At 39.3% G+C, this 18,028-nt stretch overlaps 1 protein-coding gene across 1 annotated transcript in view; it reads left to right on the top strand.

The window, feature by feature from the left end:
- The window catches only part of MALRD1 (MAM and LDL receptor class A domain containing 1), a 958,969-nt gene that overhangs the window by 286,793 nt on the left and 654,148 nt on the right, over positions 1-18,028 (top strand). The window contains exon 19 of the mRNA XM_049881884.1: positions 12,402-12,489. Coding sequence (XP_049737841.1) covers positions 12,402-12,489 — 88 coding nt within the window. The remainder of the gene's footprint in view (positions 1-12,401; positions 12,490-18,028) is intronic.

The following is an 18,028-nucleotide window of genomic DNA, read 5'->3' as shown; positions in this document are numbered from 1 at the left end:
TTCCCACTGTCAAACTGATTTACGTAAAAGAGCAATCACAGCAGTCTTTGAGGATGCTGGAACTCCCTTCATAAATTTGTTCCTCACAGTTGTGGTAAAAGGTGTGTCCTCTGGACACTCCACCTGTGGGTCTGTGGGTCTAACCTGATAAATCCACTCTAGCATGCCAGTTTCCCTAAGGCTTTGGGTACCTTCTTCTACAGTACACCAAGGCAGGTCTGGTACTTCAACTTGATTTCGTGTAGGCCACCTCATAAGCCGTGCTTCAGCAACCCAACCAAATAAACTATGAGATCCTTCCTGAACTTCTTGAGCTGAAATATTGAATGAAGAATTTATGCTTAGTGGACCCATATCAATAAACTCACATTGATCCATCTTAATGTTCCTTGCACCGTTATCCCACACTCTTAATAGCCATTCCCACACGTATTTTCCAGGTTTCTGTCTGTGCATATTAGAAAAGTCAAGCAGTTCTTCTGGAGTGTAGCATACCTCCTCCTGGGTCACATTTTGTACTTCATCTTTTGGGGCTTGCTGGAACTTAAGTCTAGTTGTAGGTCTAGAGTCAAAATCTGTAGTGTGGAATCGTTTTGAGAGCATTCAGCATTGTCTTGCAAAGCATCTGCTTCAGGTAGATGACTCAGAGAAGGGCTCTTCAGAGGCAGTTGGGCTAGGGCTAATCTCATTAGATGGGAGTGGAGGGGCTAATGGTTTTTCTGGGCAGGGTGGTTTAGCAGACAAACATGAAGAAATCTCTTCGGATGGAAGTGGTTCTGCTGGCAGGAGTGATTCAATGGAATTTAGGGGCTCTGTGTCTCCAGCTTTCTGATTATCTTGCCCATATGTCCCTGTCCCAATCAGTGCCCTTACTTTAACTTTAGACATCTCTTGAGAGTGGCAATTGAGCTGGTACTGCAATTCAGCCACTGTTACAATAAGGCTCTGGTTTTGGTTTTTGGCAATTTCAGCTCTGTTACTACAAGAAATAAGGCTTTATTTTGAAGCACAAGTGGAAGCCTTAAGGTCATTCATGCGGCACTTGAGCTTTGATTCTGAAGCCCTGAGTGCATCTCTTTCTTTCACCAGTTTGTCTAGCGAAAGTAGGGCCAACTAATGGGGTTCCTTATACTTCTCATTCTGACAAAACTGTAAAAAGATATCATACAGGTGTTCACCCAGAGCTTTGCCTTTCACTAATACCTGATCTACTGGTGGTGATATTTTGCGTAATTGTATCGCCACCTCACACCAGGGATTAGTAGTGCCCTCTTTACTGCTGGAAGCAGAGTCATCAACATCTTTAAGACTAACCAGACTTGAGAACCAATTTAGAAAACTCATCCTTAAAATTTTGTTTCTCTAGGACCACTCTCAGTACCAGATGTCTTAGGCTGGGTTCTCTAGAGAAGCAAAACTAGTAAAGTGTATAAATATGTATATAGAGAGATTTATATCAAAGAAACAGCTCAAGTGATTGCAGAGGCTGGCAAGTCCCGAGTCTGTGGATCAGGATAGAGGCTTCTTTTGATTCATGTGGCCACAGGGGCTGGTGAACCCAAGATCAGCAGGTCAATGAGCAGGGCTCCTACTCTCAGGCTGTGAAGATCGACGAATTCCGAGATCTGCAGATAAGCTGATAGCTCAAGTCCCAAGTGCCGGAGGTCAGATGCACAGGAGGCAGCTGCAGGATATGCAGTGAGCAAAAAAGCCAAAATGTCTGCTTATATTTGGCTGCAGAACACACCCAAGGAAACTCCCTTTCAAATGATTGACTACTCACAGCAGATTCAATCAAGGAAGCGATCACATATAAACACTGAGAATCATGGCCCAGCCAAGCTGGATCACAATCTTAGTTAACCATCACAGTATCCTTTCATTTTTTTTTTTTTTTTACTTTGTCAAATTGGCCAGTGGTTTGTCTATTTTATTGATCCTTTTAAAGAACAAACTTTTAGTCTTATTGATTCTTTCTGTTGTTTTTCTGTTCTCTATTTCATTTATTTCTGCTCTGATCTTTAATATTTCCTTTATTCTGGTGGATTTGGTGTTCTTTTGCTCTTCTTCTATTTGAGGTTTTTTCAGCTTAAGTTATTTATTTTGGAGCTTTCTTCTTATTTCTATATATTGCTATACACTTCCCCCTGAGCACTGCTTTTGCTGTGTCCCAAAGGTTTTGGTATGTTGTGTTTTCATTCTTGTTTAATTATATTTATTTTTTAATTTCACTTTTGATTTCTTCTATAACCCAATAGTTTTTTGTTTTTTAGTAATGTGTTATTCAGTTTACATGTATTTAGTTTATTTTCCTTGTTTTTTGTGTTATTGATTTCTAGTTTTATATTGTTATGGTCATAGAATATGCTTTCTATAACTTCAATCATTTTAAATTTATTGAGGCTTGTTTTATGGCCTAAAATCTGATCTCTCCTGGAGAATGTTCCATGTGCATTTAAGAAGTTGTGTGTTTTTCTGATTTTGGTTGGCATGTTCTACATATGTCTGTGAGGTCTAGATGGTTGACAGTGTTATTTATGTCTTCTGTATCTTTATTGATTTTCTTTTTAGTTGTTCTCTCCATCATCGAAAGTGACATACTAAATTCTCCTACTGTTATTGTAGACCTATTTTTTTTCTTCAATTCTGTTAGATTTTGCTTATAAATTTTGGAGCTCTGGCATAGGGTGCATAAATATTTATAATTGTTGTGTCTTCTTGGTGAATTGACCCCTTAATCATTATACAGTGTACTTCCTTGTCTCTTATAATGGATTTTGACTTAAAGTCTGTTGTGTCCGATATTAGTATTATCGCTCCTACTCTCTTTTTGTTACTTTTTGCTTGGTATATTTTTTTCCATCCTTTGTTTTTTAACCTGTTTACGTCTTTGTGTCTAAGGTGTGTCTCTTGTAGAAAACATATTGATGAGTCATGTTTTTTAAATGCATTCTGCCACTCTCTGTCTCTTGACTTGTGCATTTAATTCATTTGCATTCAGCGTGATTATCAATAGGTATGAGTTTACTGCTGCCATTTTGTTGCCCCTTTTTTGTGGTGTTCATGTATTTTTTTGTTCTTTATTCTCTCTGATGAGTTTTTTGTTTTGTATTTAGATTTCCTTTCATTTGTTACTGTTGTTTTTGTGTTTCGTGAGTCTTTTTGATTATCTTTTTCTTTGTTTTGGTGTGTAGATTTATTACTTTTCTTTTTAGTTACCCTGAAATTTATGTTTATCACCCTAAATTTCAGTCTATCTTGAAATCTCTTTGACTTGCTTTCCATATTGAAGTTCTATAACTGTACCATTTATTTCCTCTTCATTTTGAAGTTTTCCTTGTTTAGTTTTTTATATCTCTGATCCCCTTTAATCAATTTTGCATCTTTCTTTTACTTTTTTTAGTCTTTGCTTGACTTGGTACCTGGATGATGCTGTCATGTGTCTTTATCTCAGATTGTCATCTGAGGTTGTTGGTTTTCTATCTGAAGGGCTCTTTTTAATATTTCTTGTAGAGCTGGTCTGGCGGTTATAAATTATTTTAATTTCTCCTTATCTGGGAATGTCCTAATTTCACCCTCATTTTTGGAAGACAGTTTTGCTGGATATATGTTATTCTTGGTTGGGAGTTCTTTTCTTTCAGGGGTTTGTATATATCATTCTATGACCTTCTTGCTTGCATGATTTCTGATGAGAAATCAACACCTAGTCTAATTGAATCCTCTTTTTAGGTGATGCTTCGCTTTTCTCATGCTGCTGCCAAAATTCTTTCTTTGTCTTTGGTTCTGAAAAGTTTGATTATGATATGCCTTGGTGAATTTCTTTTGGAGTCTCTTGTGTATGGAGTTCTTTGAGCTTCTCGTATGGAAATCTTGTCTTCATGATATTGGGGAAGTTTTCTGCCATTATGTCTTCAAAAATTCTCTCTGTATGCTTTTGTCTTTTTTCCCCTTCTAGAATTCCTAATATGTGTGTATTACACCTACTCCTCACTTATTGAGTATCTCATTATCTGACATTTCACATTATAATAATTAAAAAAAATCTATCCAATTAATTTGTGCATTAATGAGGCAGTGGGCATGGCAGCAATGGCTGCAGAGCATCCCCTCCCTTGAGGAATGTCTCTGGGTGGCCTCTGGGAAACTGGGCCATGCTGCTCCATGTTCTCTCCTGACTGTGGGGGTGCAGCAACCTGTTGCTGTGTTGGGCCAGCCTTGTCTGTGTCCAGGGCCTCTGGGAAGATGTACAGAAAACACTGAGCCAGGGGTGCCTACTCCGGGTTCCTACCTCCTATTTGACCTGAGGCCCTGCAGCTCAAAATTGCTGCAAAGTGGGAAGGGAGAAAAGAGGCATCAGAGAGGGTGTTTGGAAGGCAAGCATGGGAGTTTAATGACATCTCAAAGTGAGTTGAAATGAATCTGAAGCCTCTGCTTTGGTGAAGCTGGGTATGTGGCCAGGCTCCCAGTGACCTCACAGGGAGCCCTGAGCTTTGATGACTCATCATGCCTGGAGGGCAATGCAGGTTCCTGGATTGTAAATGCAGGGTTTGCAAGGGTGGGAGTGGAGCCCTGGAAGCATTCCACGAGGGATGTTCTGACCCAGGACAGGAGGAAGGTGAAGTGCATAAGTTGTGGGCCCTCCAGTCACGCAGTCTTGCTTCATTCAACTTTGTCTCCTCCAATCCTTCTTCTCCACAGAGGAATAATCTATAACTGGACTTGTCACAGCGATGAACACATCAGTAAAATTTAGCTGTTATTATTTCTATAATCATATTTTCTAAATAAAAAAACAGTACAAATGGATGGTCTGAAAACAGAAAAAATAATCCATTTTTGCGTAACACTGATGTTCATATTATGACCTGGTCTTTGGAACCTAACCGTATTGATAAGTGAGGAGTGGATGTATTCCTCTTGATGGCATCTCACATAACCCTCAGGCTTTCTTCATTTTTCTTCAGCTTTTTTCTGATTGCTCCTCAAAGAAGTTAGTAACAAGGGATTTGTTCTCTATTTTGCTGATTCTTTCTTTACTGATTCAATCCTACATCTGTGTCCTTCCTTTGGGCTCTTTATTTCTGATATTTTATTGTTAATCTTCTGAATTTCTAATTGTTTTTGTATGGTTTCTTTTTCTCTATTGAAGTTTTCATTTTATTCTTGTATCGTTTTCCTGAATTTTTCTATTTTTTTTTCTGTGTTTTCCTTGATATCTGAGGAACCTAAATATTTGCCTTTTGAATTCCTTGTTTGGTAGATCTAGTGTCATTTCTTCCTTAACAAAGATTTGCATCCCTTTGTTTTGCTCATTTGCCTGAGCCATTGCATCTTGTTTCTTCATATGATTTGAAATTGACTGCTATCTTTGAGGGATTATGGTTCTGCTATATATTTTTTTTTATATATTTATTTATATCTTTATTGTATTTGCTTTTTTGTATTCTTTTGCTTTGTTTTGATATATCTGAAGCTTAACTTCTTCCCTTTTTATATTGTTTACATTTCTTTATATTGTTTTAATTGATGCTTTTTTGTAGTATTGATTTGTGTATGACTATGTAGCTACCAGTTTTTTAATCTATGTATGGGTTTGGAGGCTGTCAGTTGGTTAGATGTGCTTGCTTCTCACTGGTGGGTACGGTGGATTGTACACAATCTGTGCTCCTATGACATTAGTCGTGTATGATTTCTCTTAGAAGATGGCTTGGTGGTGTGTGGACAAGTCCTTTCCGTGATGTGAGGTGCCAGGTGTTGTGGGGCCAAGGTCCTTTCACAGCTCTTGAGGAATAATGTGTTCACACTGCATTGCCACAAGCAGTTAATGTTACTCCTGAAGGATGGAACACCGGAAAGGGCATGCAGGATAGGGTGCTAAGACCCATAAGGCAGGGGAGGGCATAGAGTAACACTCAGCCTGGGTTAGGGGTCAGCTGGGAAGGGCATGGAATTTCATGGGATCTCAGCTGGGGGTGGGGTTGGCACTGCAGGGCATGAAGTCCTGTTCAGCCGGGAATGGGAGTTGGCAGGAGAGGATGCAGAGTCCCACTCAGCTGGGGGTGAGGGCAGTGTTGGCTGGGCAGGTTGTAGAGTCTGCTCAGCTGGGAGGGATCTGTGGGTGGGAGAGGAAAGGGCAGAGGCCTGCACATCCAGGATGGGGTGAGGGGTGAAGTGAAGCCTGCCTGGATTTGCACAGATGGTCTTCTCCTCAGGAAAGGGTGGTGGGCAAGACCAGGCTTAGTCAGGGAAATGTAAGCCACCTGAGCCTCATAAAGGAGATGGTAGGCGTGGCAGGTTGGCAAACGTCAGTGTGGGCCTCCTACACCTCAAAGAGGGATGGTGTGCATGGCTGGGATGCATGCTTTGGCTTGGTCCACCTGTGCCTCAGGGCACACACTAATGCAGATGGCAGGTGCATCTGGAAAGGGAGGGGAGCAGAGTCTGCAAGGACAGGAGGGGATGACTGCTTGCAGAGGGCCAGTCTGGGGTGGGGAGGAGATCTGGTTGTCACTCTGTGAGTTGAATCCTTGCTGGGTGTCTCCTGTATAAATGCCCAGGTGCCTCCACTGACATGCAGTCCCTGCACTAACTCCTAGCTCCCTCCCTTCTTATACTTACCAGAGGGGCTGGAGCTCTCACCCACCCCTCTGTCCCTCTTCTTTACTCCCTGCAAATGTGCACTCCTTGTTTACACTTTCTCCTTCTCTTAGGCACCAATGACTCGGTCTGTCTTACTTTGCTCCTTGGTTTCCTGGTTCCAAAGCTATACCACTCCTGTGTTTCTCCCCTCAGGGTGCCCTGTCCCTGGCTGCGTCCTGCCCACCTTGTTGTTTCTTTCTGGGGTTGTTTGCACAAAATCTCTACCACCAGCTGTGCAGTCTCTGAGGTTGCCTTCCTGGGTTCCTTACTCTCGGTTGTTATTCAGTGCCATTCCAAAATAGCCATGCTGCTCCATGCTGGCAGACAATGTGCTGTAGATCTGCAAATCTGTTTTCCACTGGCCTCAATCTGCCTCTCCTTCCAATCAGTGCTCAGTCTGTTTCTTAAACTCTCTGTTTGATGTTCTGGGACCCAAGGTCATTTTTTTGTATCTGTTTTATTTGTTTCTTGAGTATTTGTTATCAGGGTGTCATTATGGTGTGGGTATCTAAGATGCCATATTGACCAGAAGTCCAAGAGAAATTTTCTTAAGAGTAATTCGCTCATGCCTGGATTGAAAAAAATAGATTGGGATGCTCATGATTATTATATGCTAGTTACAAAATGCTGTGTATTAAATTAGCAATTCAGAAAAAAATTGTGAACACGATTGCAGGAAGAAGTATAGGATATATTTTTTGTGTGTTTCTGAATTATACTTTACATAGAATAAAATTCGTCCACCTTAGATGAGCATTTTTATGAATTTTGACAATCTTTTACAGTTGTGTAACTACTGCCACAATCAGGTTAGAGAATATTTCCATCATTTTCAAAAGTGCCCCACTCCCCTATGTAGTCAGTCCTCTTCCCCAGCCCCAGCCCTTGATTTCTTTCCCTATAGTTTTGCCTTTTCCAGAATGTCTTATAAAGGGATTTATAAATTATGTTGCCTTTTGAGTCTCATGTCTTAATCTTAGTTTAGTGCTTTTGAGATTCATATATATTCTTGTGTGTATCATTAGTTTGTTCCTTTTTTTTTTTGCTGAGTAGTATTCGTGCTTAACTATTCATCAGTTGAGGGATATTTGGGTTTTTTGGAGCTTTATGGCTTCTGTAAACTTATGAACAGGGTTTTGTATAGATATATGTCTTAATTTACTCGGGTAAACAAATACCTAGCCTGGGATTGCTAAGTCATATAGAAATTTATGTTTAATTTTACAAGAAACCACCAAACTGTTTTCTAAAGTGGCTACTGTTTTGCATTCCTACCAGAATGCTTGGGACTTGCAGCTTCTCCACATAGGATGTGTCTTTTTATGAATTTTAAAGAAGTTCCTTTCTTTAGAGTCTTTCTAAAGATGCATTATATTTTAAAAGATAATGCATTATGCTTGAATTGTCTATTCTTTTCTAAATTCATTTAATGGCTAAATGGGAAGTCAGTATCAGGTCCCATTAATTCTACTTTTACTTATGAATTAATAGAATCTGAAATATCTGCGTAAATGAGAGGCCAATAGTTTTCATATCATTTAAAAATTTTGGTCAATAATTAGTTTCTTGGAGACCATATACTCACAGATCATCCCAGATTTCTAAGCTGCCAGGAGGCCATTAGAAAAAAGGGGACCAATCACTAATTGTGAATTTTCTATGGGTCTTACATCCTTTCAGTCGGAGCCTGAACATACTAGATACTCCCAGAGCATTAGGATGTAAAAAATAGCTTTTATTGCTTAGAACAAGAAGCAGACACACAACAAAACAAATTTAGATCCATTTTTGAGCATTGCCCTGACTCAAAAATGCTGTCTAGGTGGAGATGATGACTCTTCTATGCGTATGCACTTTACACCATAGGTGAGGGACTTAAATACAGCCTGCCTTCTCTTGATCACCCCTCCAGGTAAGCTTAGTTATGGATGAAAACTTCTGCTTCAAGTGCTTCCGCTAGCACCACAGCCAAGGGACCATGAAAATACCTTGCCCGGCCAATTTTATATCCTAAAGCTGATGTGACAAGTTATATGGAACATAATGTAGATTTTTCCTGCCTTACCAGCCTGGGTTTGGGGAATCTCTTTAACCCTGCTAACAAGCATCCAGCCTTAAGGGTAGGTGGTGGTGGTTTGTTCTGAGGCCTCATCATGCCCCCTCCCTGCCTAAGGCCTATTTCCAAGGTGATGAATTGGGGGCTTTCAGCTCAATTGTACATGTTTAAGTGTCATCTGGATGTTTTAGAAAAACAAAGAACACCTTGATTGCTGGGGAATTCCAAGGGCTATTTTCAGAAACCAGAGACAGGAGGCCAAACTGAGTTTTTTGTCCCACATCTAATACCTAGAAAGATGAGGTGAGACAAGTCTCTAGAGCCTTATTAATGTCTTTGATTATATTAGAACTAAAAGTTCCAATATAGCTGACAAGGCTACTTCATCTTTATTTGGAGCATTCAGCAGCCCATGAAAAGAACAACTTAGAACAGCTGATTTACTTCATAAAATTTCCAAGCCAATGAAAGTTCTAACGTAAGTAGAATTGGCCTCTGCAGATAAAGGAGGTCATTTAGACTAAACTGGAAATTTCACTTGCACTTTAAGTCACACAGCGAGGTACTAATGGAACCTAGGAGTAAAATTTGCCTCCCCTACTAGACGGCTTTTTTTTTTTACTAGACGGCAGTGGGTTGTAGGGGGTTTAATTTACAGAATGGCAATAGTGCCTTGCATACAATGGGAAGGTTTATATTTAACACCTCCCTATTCATTCTTGGAAAATTACCAGAAATGAAAGCGAATTTTCTCAAATAGAGACTGTTTTCTTGGATTTGCTTTTTTTTGTGACTGCTTTTTAAGTTTGTTCTCTGAATGTAGGTCCCGCCTGGTGCAGCTATGAGTCAATGAAAGTACACCGAAGTGAAGAAATAGAAGGGCATTTATTGTAAGCACACAGGCAAGGAACAAGGAGGTGTGTACCTCAAATCAAGCTTCCCAAACAAAGAAAGGCAGAATCTTTTATACAGTCCCTCATGAGAGAGTACATACAAACATCATGGACCACAGAAGTTATCATGGCAGGCAGGCTCAGTAAGACTAATTTTTTTTTCGTTCGGTATTATAGAAAATGGCAAATAAGCTCCATCTGGGGCAGGGATCTTAATGTTCAATCAGGTCTTAATGAGGTTTGGGTTACTTTAGGACATTTTTGAGGCTAGTAAACTGGTTTTGACAGGTTTAGGGCAGAAACTGAGTTGCAGGCAGCACTTATGGTCTTGAGGACAACAGACAGGAGGAGCAGGTCTTGCTTGATAGTGGCTGAGCTGCCGCTGGCTGCGCTCACTATCAAGATTAATGCAAAGCTTTTGCAAGACAGAATTAAGTATAGAGCAAAGGAAGAGGTAAGCCTCAACATTTAGAACTACATTCTTGAGATGCAATTTGTTATAATGAAGGCTTTTTTTTTTTTTAATGGCTGGCTTAATTAAATATTCAAAGGAGGATGACAGTGCAGCTATACAAATCGACATTTTTAGTATCTCAACTTGAAACACCTGTTCATTAGTTTTCAAGAATGCCCACATTTAAGGCATAAGCAAATTGAAGATTATGGAAAACTATGGTGAAAATTATGGTTAAATTGTCTTAGAGCAAGACTCAACTGTCTGTTGCCTCAGAACCTTTCTTTGTCTTCCCATTGGCATTGAATACTGATGGAAGCAATGTCAAAAATGTTCCTCATGTAATATGACATCAACTCCAACAGAAATGACCCTTGTACAGACTGCATCCTCTTAGAAGTAGTGCTTACCTGGTATGGCTCACTCTGGGTTACAGAATTTAGTCTGTGAATTTCACAAATGGTCAGTGATTGTGACTACATAAAGACAACAAATAGAACACTTCAGAATGACTAAGCTCACACACTGGATGGAGCTATCTGTGTGTATACATCTATCCCTAACGTTAGTTTACAGATATTTATATATACAAATCTACGCTTTCTGTAAACTTTTTGTCTTCTCATTAATATGTTAATGATAATCATGAAGAGTGTGGGCAAGTCAAACATGTTTATTCTTAAGTATTTGAGTTTTTCTTTTTTCCTAAAATTTCTTCCAAGTCGTTTGTTAGCGTGTTCTATGTTGTATTGCAGTCATATGTGCCCTTATTAATCTAGGCTGTTTATTAGTAATTGAATATCTTTGCTTATGCCTTTTTCCCATTGTTTGCCCGAATACAAAGTCTTTTTTTCTATTATAGATAGATAGATAGATAAATGGATAGATAGATAGATAGATAGATAGATAGACAGACAGACAGACAGACAGACAGACAGACAGACAGACAGACAGATAGACAGGTAGATACTTTCTTAAAGTATGCTTTGCCAAATTCTGGCTGCTGGCTTTTCATTTGTTGAGAATTACTATTGATCTTGTACTGAGTATTCTTTCTGCATCTGTGTTTCCTGTGCCTATAATATTATTTTCACTCATGGTAGTAGTGAAAAGAATGATGTATTTTATATTTGGAGTTATCTATTGTACAGCATCAGGACACTTCTTGTATTACGCCATCAAATATTTCTCAGGCAATATCAAGTGGGCTATATTTGTGCATTTGTTAGATGCATAAGCCTTTTACAAGTTGGTTAATTTCCTTAATTTTAAATCTGGGAAAAAATTCTGGTAGTTCTCAAGAAGGACTAGAAATTTGGGGGAATATGTCAAGAGGTTTGAGCTCAGCAATTTGACCTTTTAAAACTTTCTTTCCTTCAACTAAGACATGAAAAAAGTATGAGACAATTTTTAGTGGAGGATTCAATCTGAAAAATGAAATAAAATTTCAACTCCTACATATAGCACTTGTGAGGAAAAATGCAAAGAAAAGATATGTTCATATTAAATGGAAAAATAATGTGTTTTTTAAGTTTATATGAGTTAGTTTTAAGTTCTATAGTATTAAATTTCAGTAGGATTCCTATTAAGTATTCAATACATTTGCATAAGTATTAAAATAATTCATCATGATTAATTTTATAATAGGAAATCTCAGCCCTAATCACAAACTGCCATATAACTGCCATATACCATAGTGGTCTATCAGTAGTTCACATTTTACTGGAATTTTGGTGGAAATGAAGCTCCTATAAAAGCACAAATGTCATCTGAGTTCACTGTGATTAATGTGCTTCTCAAGGAGATCTAGTAGTGATTAGCCAATTTCATAAAGTGTTACTAAATAAGGTCCATGTGAGAAAAATGTTAAAGTCCTTCCAAATGTATAAGCTAGTAACTCTGGTAGCAAATCAGGTTTCTAGAAAGCTGAGGAGGCTTATCCTTGAAAACAGATGAACTGCTGAGGCAAATACAAAGAAGGGAAAAGGGGACAATAATTTGCCTTCAAATACTTAAAAGATTAGAAGAAAACAGGGAAAAGTCTAACACTTTTTTTAATGGTTGAAAGTTATGGGGAAGTAAATAGCAATCTGATATATTGAAATTTCAGAAAATCAGAACCCACTTGAAACAAAATGGACTTAATGGGCCTAATGGGCCCAATGGGGCAGGGAGCCTCCTTTGACTGGAAGTATTCAGGTTGAGGCAAGATGATCACTTATGGAGACTATTGCAAAGTATTTTTTTTCTTGTGTCAGAAGAAGATTATCTTAAATAACTTCCAAATTCTTTTCAAGCATGATATTTCTTAATCTATTTCCTTAAATTGTCAACAAATTTCTTTCCTTTTTTTTTTTAGATTTTGGTGGAGGCTTCAGTGGGAGATGGCTTCACCGGAGACATTGCAATTGATGATTTGTCATTTATGGACTGTACCCTGTACTCTGGTAAGAGAGAATTACACATACACACACACACATATTTGCAAATCTGTTTACTTGGGAAAAATTTCCAAGGATATCAATATTTCATTTTCACAAACATTCCAAAATGCACTCTTTTCTGTTTTTCAAATCCACTAACCCTGGAAATGATTGTTGTAACTCTTTGCTGGTAATTAGTCTTAAAATCTTTGCGAACATAGTGAACAGGCTGAATCAGTTCTGTCTGTGTCACATCTCCTGCAAAATATTAGAAAATCATGCCTGAAGTTAAGCTTTAATTCCATTACATTTTAGTGGTTATAATAGGCAAAGCGGTTGCCTGACAATTATATTTGTTGGAATTTTGGTATTAACCTCTCAGTTACCTTCAGGCATGTTTTACTCTCAGGCTACCGCTACCCTTTAAATATTCCTAAGGATTGTTGCCAACCATTTCCTCTCCATATTACATGGTTCTAGCCATTAAAAACTAATAGATATTTCCCAGATTTATATCTCCATCTCCATCATCTCCCCTTCACTCCAGGCTTGTGTTAACCACCAACTTAACCTCTAAACTTGTATGTCTAATAAGCATCATAAAAATAAGGACAAATGACCTAAACACATACACATGCCAGACTTTAAGTAGTGTTACTGGGTGAAACTCAACCTGGACAGTGCTCACTGAGCAGTAGGACTGGATGTCAAACTCTTGGAAGGAGACCCTGGCACACAGGCTGTGGGGCTATTAAATTACGTTAAAAGGGGAAGCAAAATCTCCTCCCTGGAGTGATCAGAGGCTAAGACTCAACAGAGGCCTCAGGTGCAGAAAACTTAACCTTCAGCCCTGTTCCATTACCTTAGCATTTATTGATTGGAAGAGTACCAGCCTCTCCACAGGCATAATCAGGGGACTGGATTCCAAGTCTTTCAGTTGCAGCTTTGAACACAGCTGTCATCCTCTACCTCAGCATCTAAGAGGATTGACTGTCTATATAGTTAGTACCTTCCATGGAACTCTTCAGAAAGGCAAACACCTCTCTGGAAGACCAGCAAGAAGGAAATCAGAGTTAAACAAGTTTACCCTTACCTTTCAATGTCTAAAAGCAAATTCCTGATTACCAGTCACCTATCAATCCTGCTACTCCTCTGTGCATCCCTGTATCTATAAATGACAATTTATTTCTAGTGGTTTAGGCCACTTGGCAAATCTAGTTAACAATTAGCTTCAGATATATCCAGAATCCATGACTTTTCATCACTCTCATGACTTTCTCTGGAGTCCAAGTCACCATTGTCTTGACCTGGATTATTACAATTGCTTCTTAAATGATTTGTCTGCTTCTACCTTTGAACCCGATACTTGACTCTCAAAACAGCAGCCAGAATGTATCTTTCCCAACTTACATAAGATCATGTCACCTCACTGTTCAAAACATTCCTTCTTCTCACCAAAAGAGTAAAAAGAGAATCTACAGAGTGGGAAAAAAAATTTGGCTATGACAAGTCCAACAAAGGCTGAATCTCTAAAATCTACAGGGAAATCCAGCACCTCTATAACAAAAGACAAATAATCCAATTAAAAATGGGCAAAGGATATGAACAGAAACCTCACCAAAGAAGATATTCAGGTGGCTAAAAGAAACATGAGGAAATGGTCTCCATCACTAGCCATTAAAGAAATGCAAATCAAAATGACAATGAGATACCATCTCACCCCAACATTACTGGCACGAATCAAAAAAAAAAAAACAGAAGATAACAAGTGTTGGAAGGGCTGGGGGAGATTGGAACTCTTGTGCACTACTGGTGGGAATACACAATGGTACAACCATTTTGGAAAATGAGATGGCACATCCTTAAAAAGCTAGATATAGAAATAACATATGATCCAGCAATCCCATTACTAGGAATATATCCTAGATAAATAAGAGCCACCACATGAATAGACATATGCACACTAATGTTTGTTGCAGCATTATTCACAATAGCAATGGGACGAACTATGGTAAATACACACAGTGGAATACTACGCAACGATAAAGAACAATGATGAATCTGTGAAGTATCTTACAACATGGGTGAATCTGGAGGGCATTATGCTGAGTGAAATAAGTCAATCACAAAAGCACAAATATTGTATGAAACCAGTTATAAAAACTCATGAAAAGATTTACAACAAAAAGAAATAATCTTTGATGGTTACAAGGGAGGGGAGGGGTAGGGAGAGAAAAACACTAAATAGACAATACAGAAGTGTTAACTTTGGTGACGGGTAAGGCAGTATACAATTCTGGGGAAGCCAGCTCGACTTGACCAAGGCAAGGTCATGGAAGCTGCATAGACACATCCAAACTCCCTGAGGGACTGAATTACTGGGCTGAGGACTTTGAGGACCATGGTCTCAGGGAACATCTAGCTCAATTGGCATAACATAGTTTATAAAGAAAATATTCTACATCCTACTTTGGCGAGTAGCATCTGGGGTCTTAAAAGCTTGTGAGCGGTCACCTAAGATACTCCACTGGTCTCACCCTGTCTGGAGCAAGGGAGAATGAAGAAAACCAAAGACACGAGGAAAAGATTAGTCCAAATGACTAAGGGACCACAACTACCACAGCCTCTACCAGACTGAGTCCAGCACAACTAGGTGGTGCCTGGCTACCACCACTGACAGCTCTGACAGGGATTACAATAGAGGGTCCTGGACAGAGCTGGAGAAAAACATAGAACGGAAGTTCAGCTCACAAAACAAACAAACAAATAAACAAAAAAAGACTTACTGGTCTGAAAGAAACCGGAAGAAAGCCCGTTTGAGTATGGCCCCTGGACACCCTTTTAACTCAGTACTGAAATCACTCCTGAAGTTCACCCCTCAGCCAAAGATTAGATGGGCACCTAAGACAAAATGAGACTAAATGGGCACACCAGCCCAGGGGCAAGGACGAGAAGGAAGGAGGGGACATCCAAGGTTGAGAATGGGAGTGTTGATATGTCATGGGGCTGGCAACCAATGTCACAAAACAATATATGTATTAATTGTTTAAACCTTCAAGTAAAGTATCATTAAAAAAAAACTCTACCTCATTAAGAGCAAAAGTCAAATTTCTTTCAATGGCATCCAAGGAATAAATGACTGTCCACTTCACACCTACCCAACTTCATCCTCTAGTTCACCTCTCCCAAATACAAAGACCTCTCATCTAATCCTTGAGCATTCCAGCCCGCTTGTCTCAAGGCTTTTACACTTGCTTTTTCCTCTTCCTGGAATATACTCCCCCCTGATATCTGCTTGACCTCATTCCTTACTTTCGTCTGTTCTCTACTCAAAAGTGGAGTCTCTTCCTTTTAAAAAAAAAACAGCATTTATTTTCTCCGTCTTTTATTATTTTTCTCCACAGCACCTACCATCTTTATAGTTAAATTTCTATTTTCTGTTTTCTCCCAGGTAATATCAGCTGTATGAGAACAGGGTTTTTGCCTGCTCATTGCCTTTTCTCCGGCAGCTAAAACAGTACCTGACACAGAGTAGAACTCAATAAGTAATTGTTGAATGGATGAGTGAATTGATGGAGGCATGTCAAATAATTTCTAAATGTTTTTGTATTCTCTTTTAATACTGTAGATTATTATTATCATTACAAAAGTATTAAGTACTTCTTTTTATGTACAATATGGTGGGACCCTGGTGGCACAGTGGTCAATCATTTGGCTGCTAACCAAAAGACCAGTGGTTTGACTCTACGAGCTGCTCCTTGGAAACCCTATGAGTATTTCTACTCTGTCCTGTGTAGTCACTATGAGTCGGAATTGACTCAACAGCAATGAGTTTTATGGGTTTTATGTACAATATACTGCATTATATATCAATCAGCCTTTGTTGAAAGTCAAATCTTGGTGGTTTACAATCACAAGCATTTATTTCTTTCTCTCAAGCTTGTAGGTTGGTGGAGAAAAATGACAGCAAAAATAAATATTTCTTGTTCATGGCTCTGAATAATTCTATGTAGCTCCAAGCTCTATAGCTCTGTTGCATGTGTCCTGTTGCTCTGGAACGAAGGCTGAAGGACCTAATCTGCATGTGGGACATTCTGTTAAATCAGAAGGTGGGAAAAAAGAAAGCTTACTTAAAGCTTCTAGTGGTACCTGGTGTATATCATGCCTGCTTATGTCCCATTGGTCAGGGTAAGTCATGAGGTCAAGCCTAACAATGGAACAGGCAAGTATTCTCTACATGCAGGGAACTTGACAGAGGTTGTTGTTGTTAGCTACCGTCAAGTCAGACTCCAACTCAATGAGATCCCATGCACGACAGAAAAAAACAGTGCCTGGTCCTGTGCCATCCCCATTATCGCTTACAGAGCAGACCGTTTTTATCAATAGGGTTTTCACTGGATGATTTTCAGAAGTAGAATTCCTCCTAGTCCATCTTAGTCTGGAAGTGCCGCCAAAACCTGTTCAACATCATAACAACACACATATCTCCACCGAGGGATGGGTGGTGACTATGCATGAGGTACATTGGTCGGGAATCGAATATGGGTGTCTGTCTTAGTTTTCCGGTGCTGCTATAACAGAAATACCACAAGTGGATGGCTTTAACAAACAAAATGTCATTGTCATCAATCTTCCCCTGGCCTATAAGCTTCTCAGTTCAGGGACCTCAGTTCCAAAGGATGCTCTCTGCTCCCAGCACTTTTTCTTGGTAGCATGAGGTTCCTCTCTCTGCTGGCTTCTCTCTTGTTTTATCTCTTATAAGATAAGAAGTGATGCAGGCCACACCCTAGGGAAATTCCCCTTATATTGGATCATGGCTGTGACCTGAGTAAGGGTACTGCATCCCACCCTAATCCCTTTTAATATAACCTAATCTTGCCTTATTAACCAAGGCAGAGATTAGGATTTATAGCACATAAGACAATCACATCAGATCACAAAATGATGGACAGCCACACAATACTGGGAGTCATGGCCTAGACAAGTTGATACACATTTTGGGGGGACAGAATGTAATCCATAACAGTATCTTGCATGAAAGGCAAGAATTCTACCACTAAACAATTGTGACCTCACCTGACAAAAGTAAAAAACCAAAAAAACAAACCCGTTGCCACTGAGTCGATGCTGACTCAGAGCAACTGTAGGACAGAGTAGAACAGCCCCATAGGGTCTCCAAGGAGCAGCTGGTGGATTTGAACTGCGGACCTTTTGGTTAGCAGCCAAATTCTTAAACACTTTGCCACCAGGACTCCTGACAAAGGTAGGGAATATATAAAACTCTTACAGGAGAGGGAGCTGATAAATGGGCTTAATAATACTGTCTACCACTGTATGTGTTATCTGTGTGTTATCTCTCAGAATCCTATAACTCTATAAGGGTCTAGAAAAGCTTCTGCATTGTTAAGTGTGTACATGTTGAATTCTGAATAGCACAGACACTTTCTATCCCAGTATTATGGAGGAAAGTGAGATAGAGATAAGCAGCTTTGAAGTGGCATAGCACAGCGTCTAGTTTTAGGGACCACATTTTTTTTTTTTTTTAATGTTAACCACCATTATT

Source organism: Elephas maximus, chromosome 4 (assembly GCF_024166365.1).
Source record: "Elephas maximus indicus isolate mEleMax1 chromosome 4, mEleMax1 primary haplotype, whole genome shotgun sequence".
NCBI classification, from domain to species: domain Eukaryota; kingdom Metazoa; phylum Chordata; class Mammalia; order Proboscidea; family Elephantidae; genus Elephas; species Elephas maximus.
Note: the sequence above shows the minus strand (reverse complement) of the source record. Positions and strands in the feature narration are given on the sequence as shown.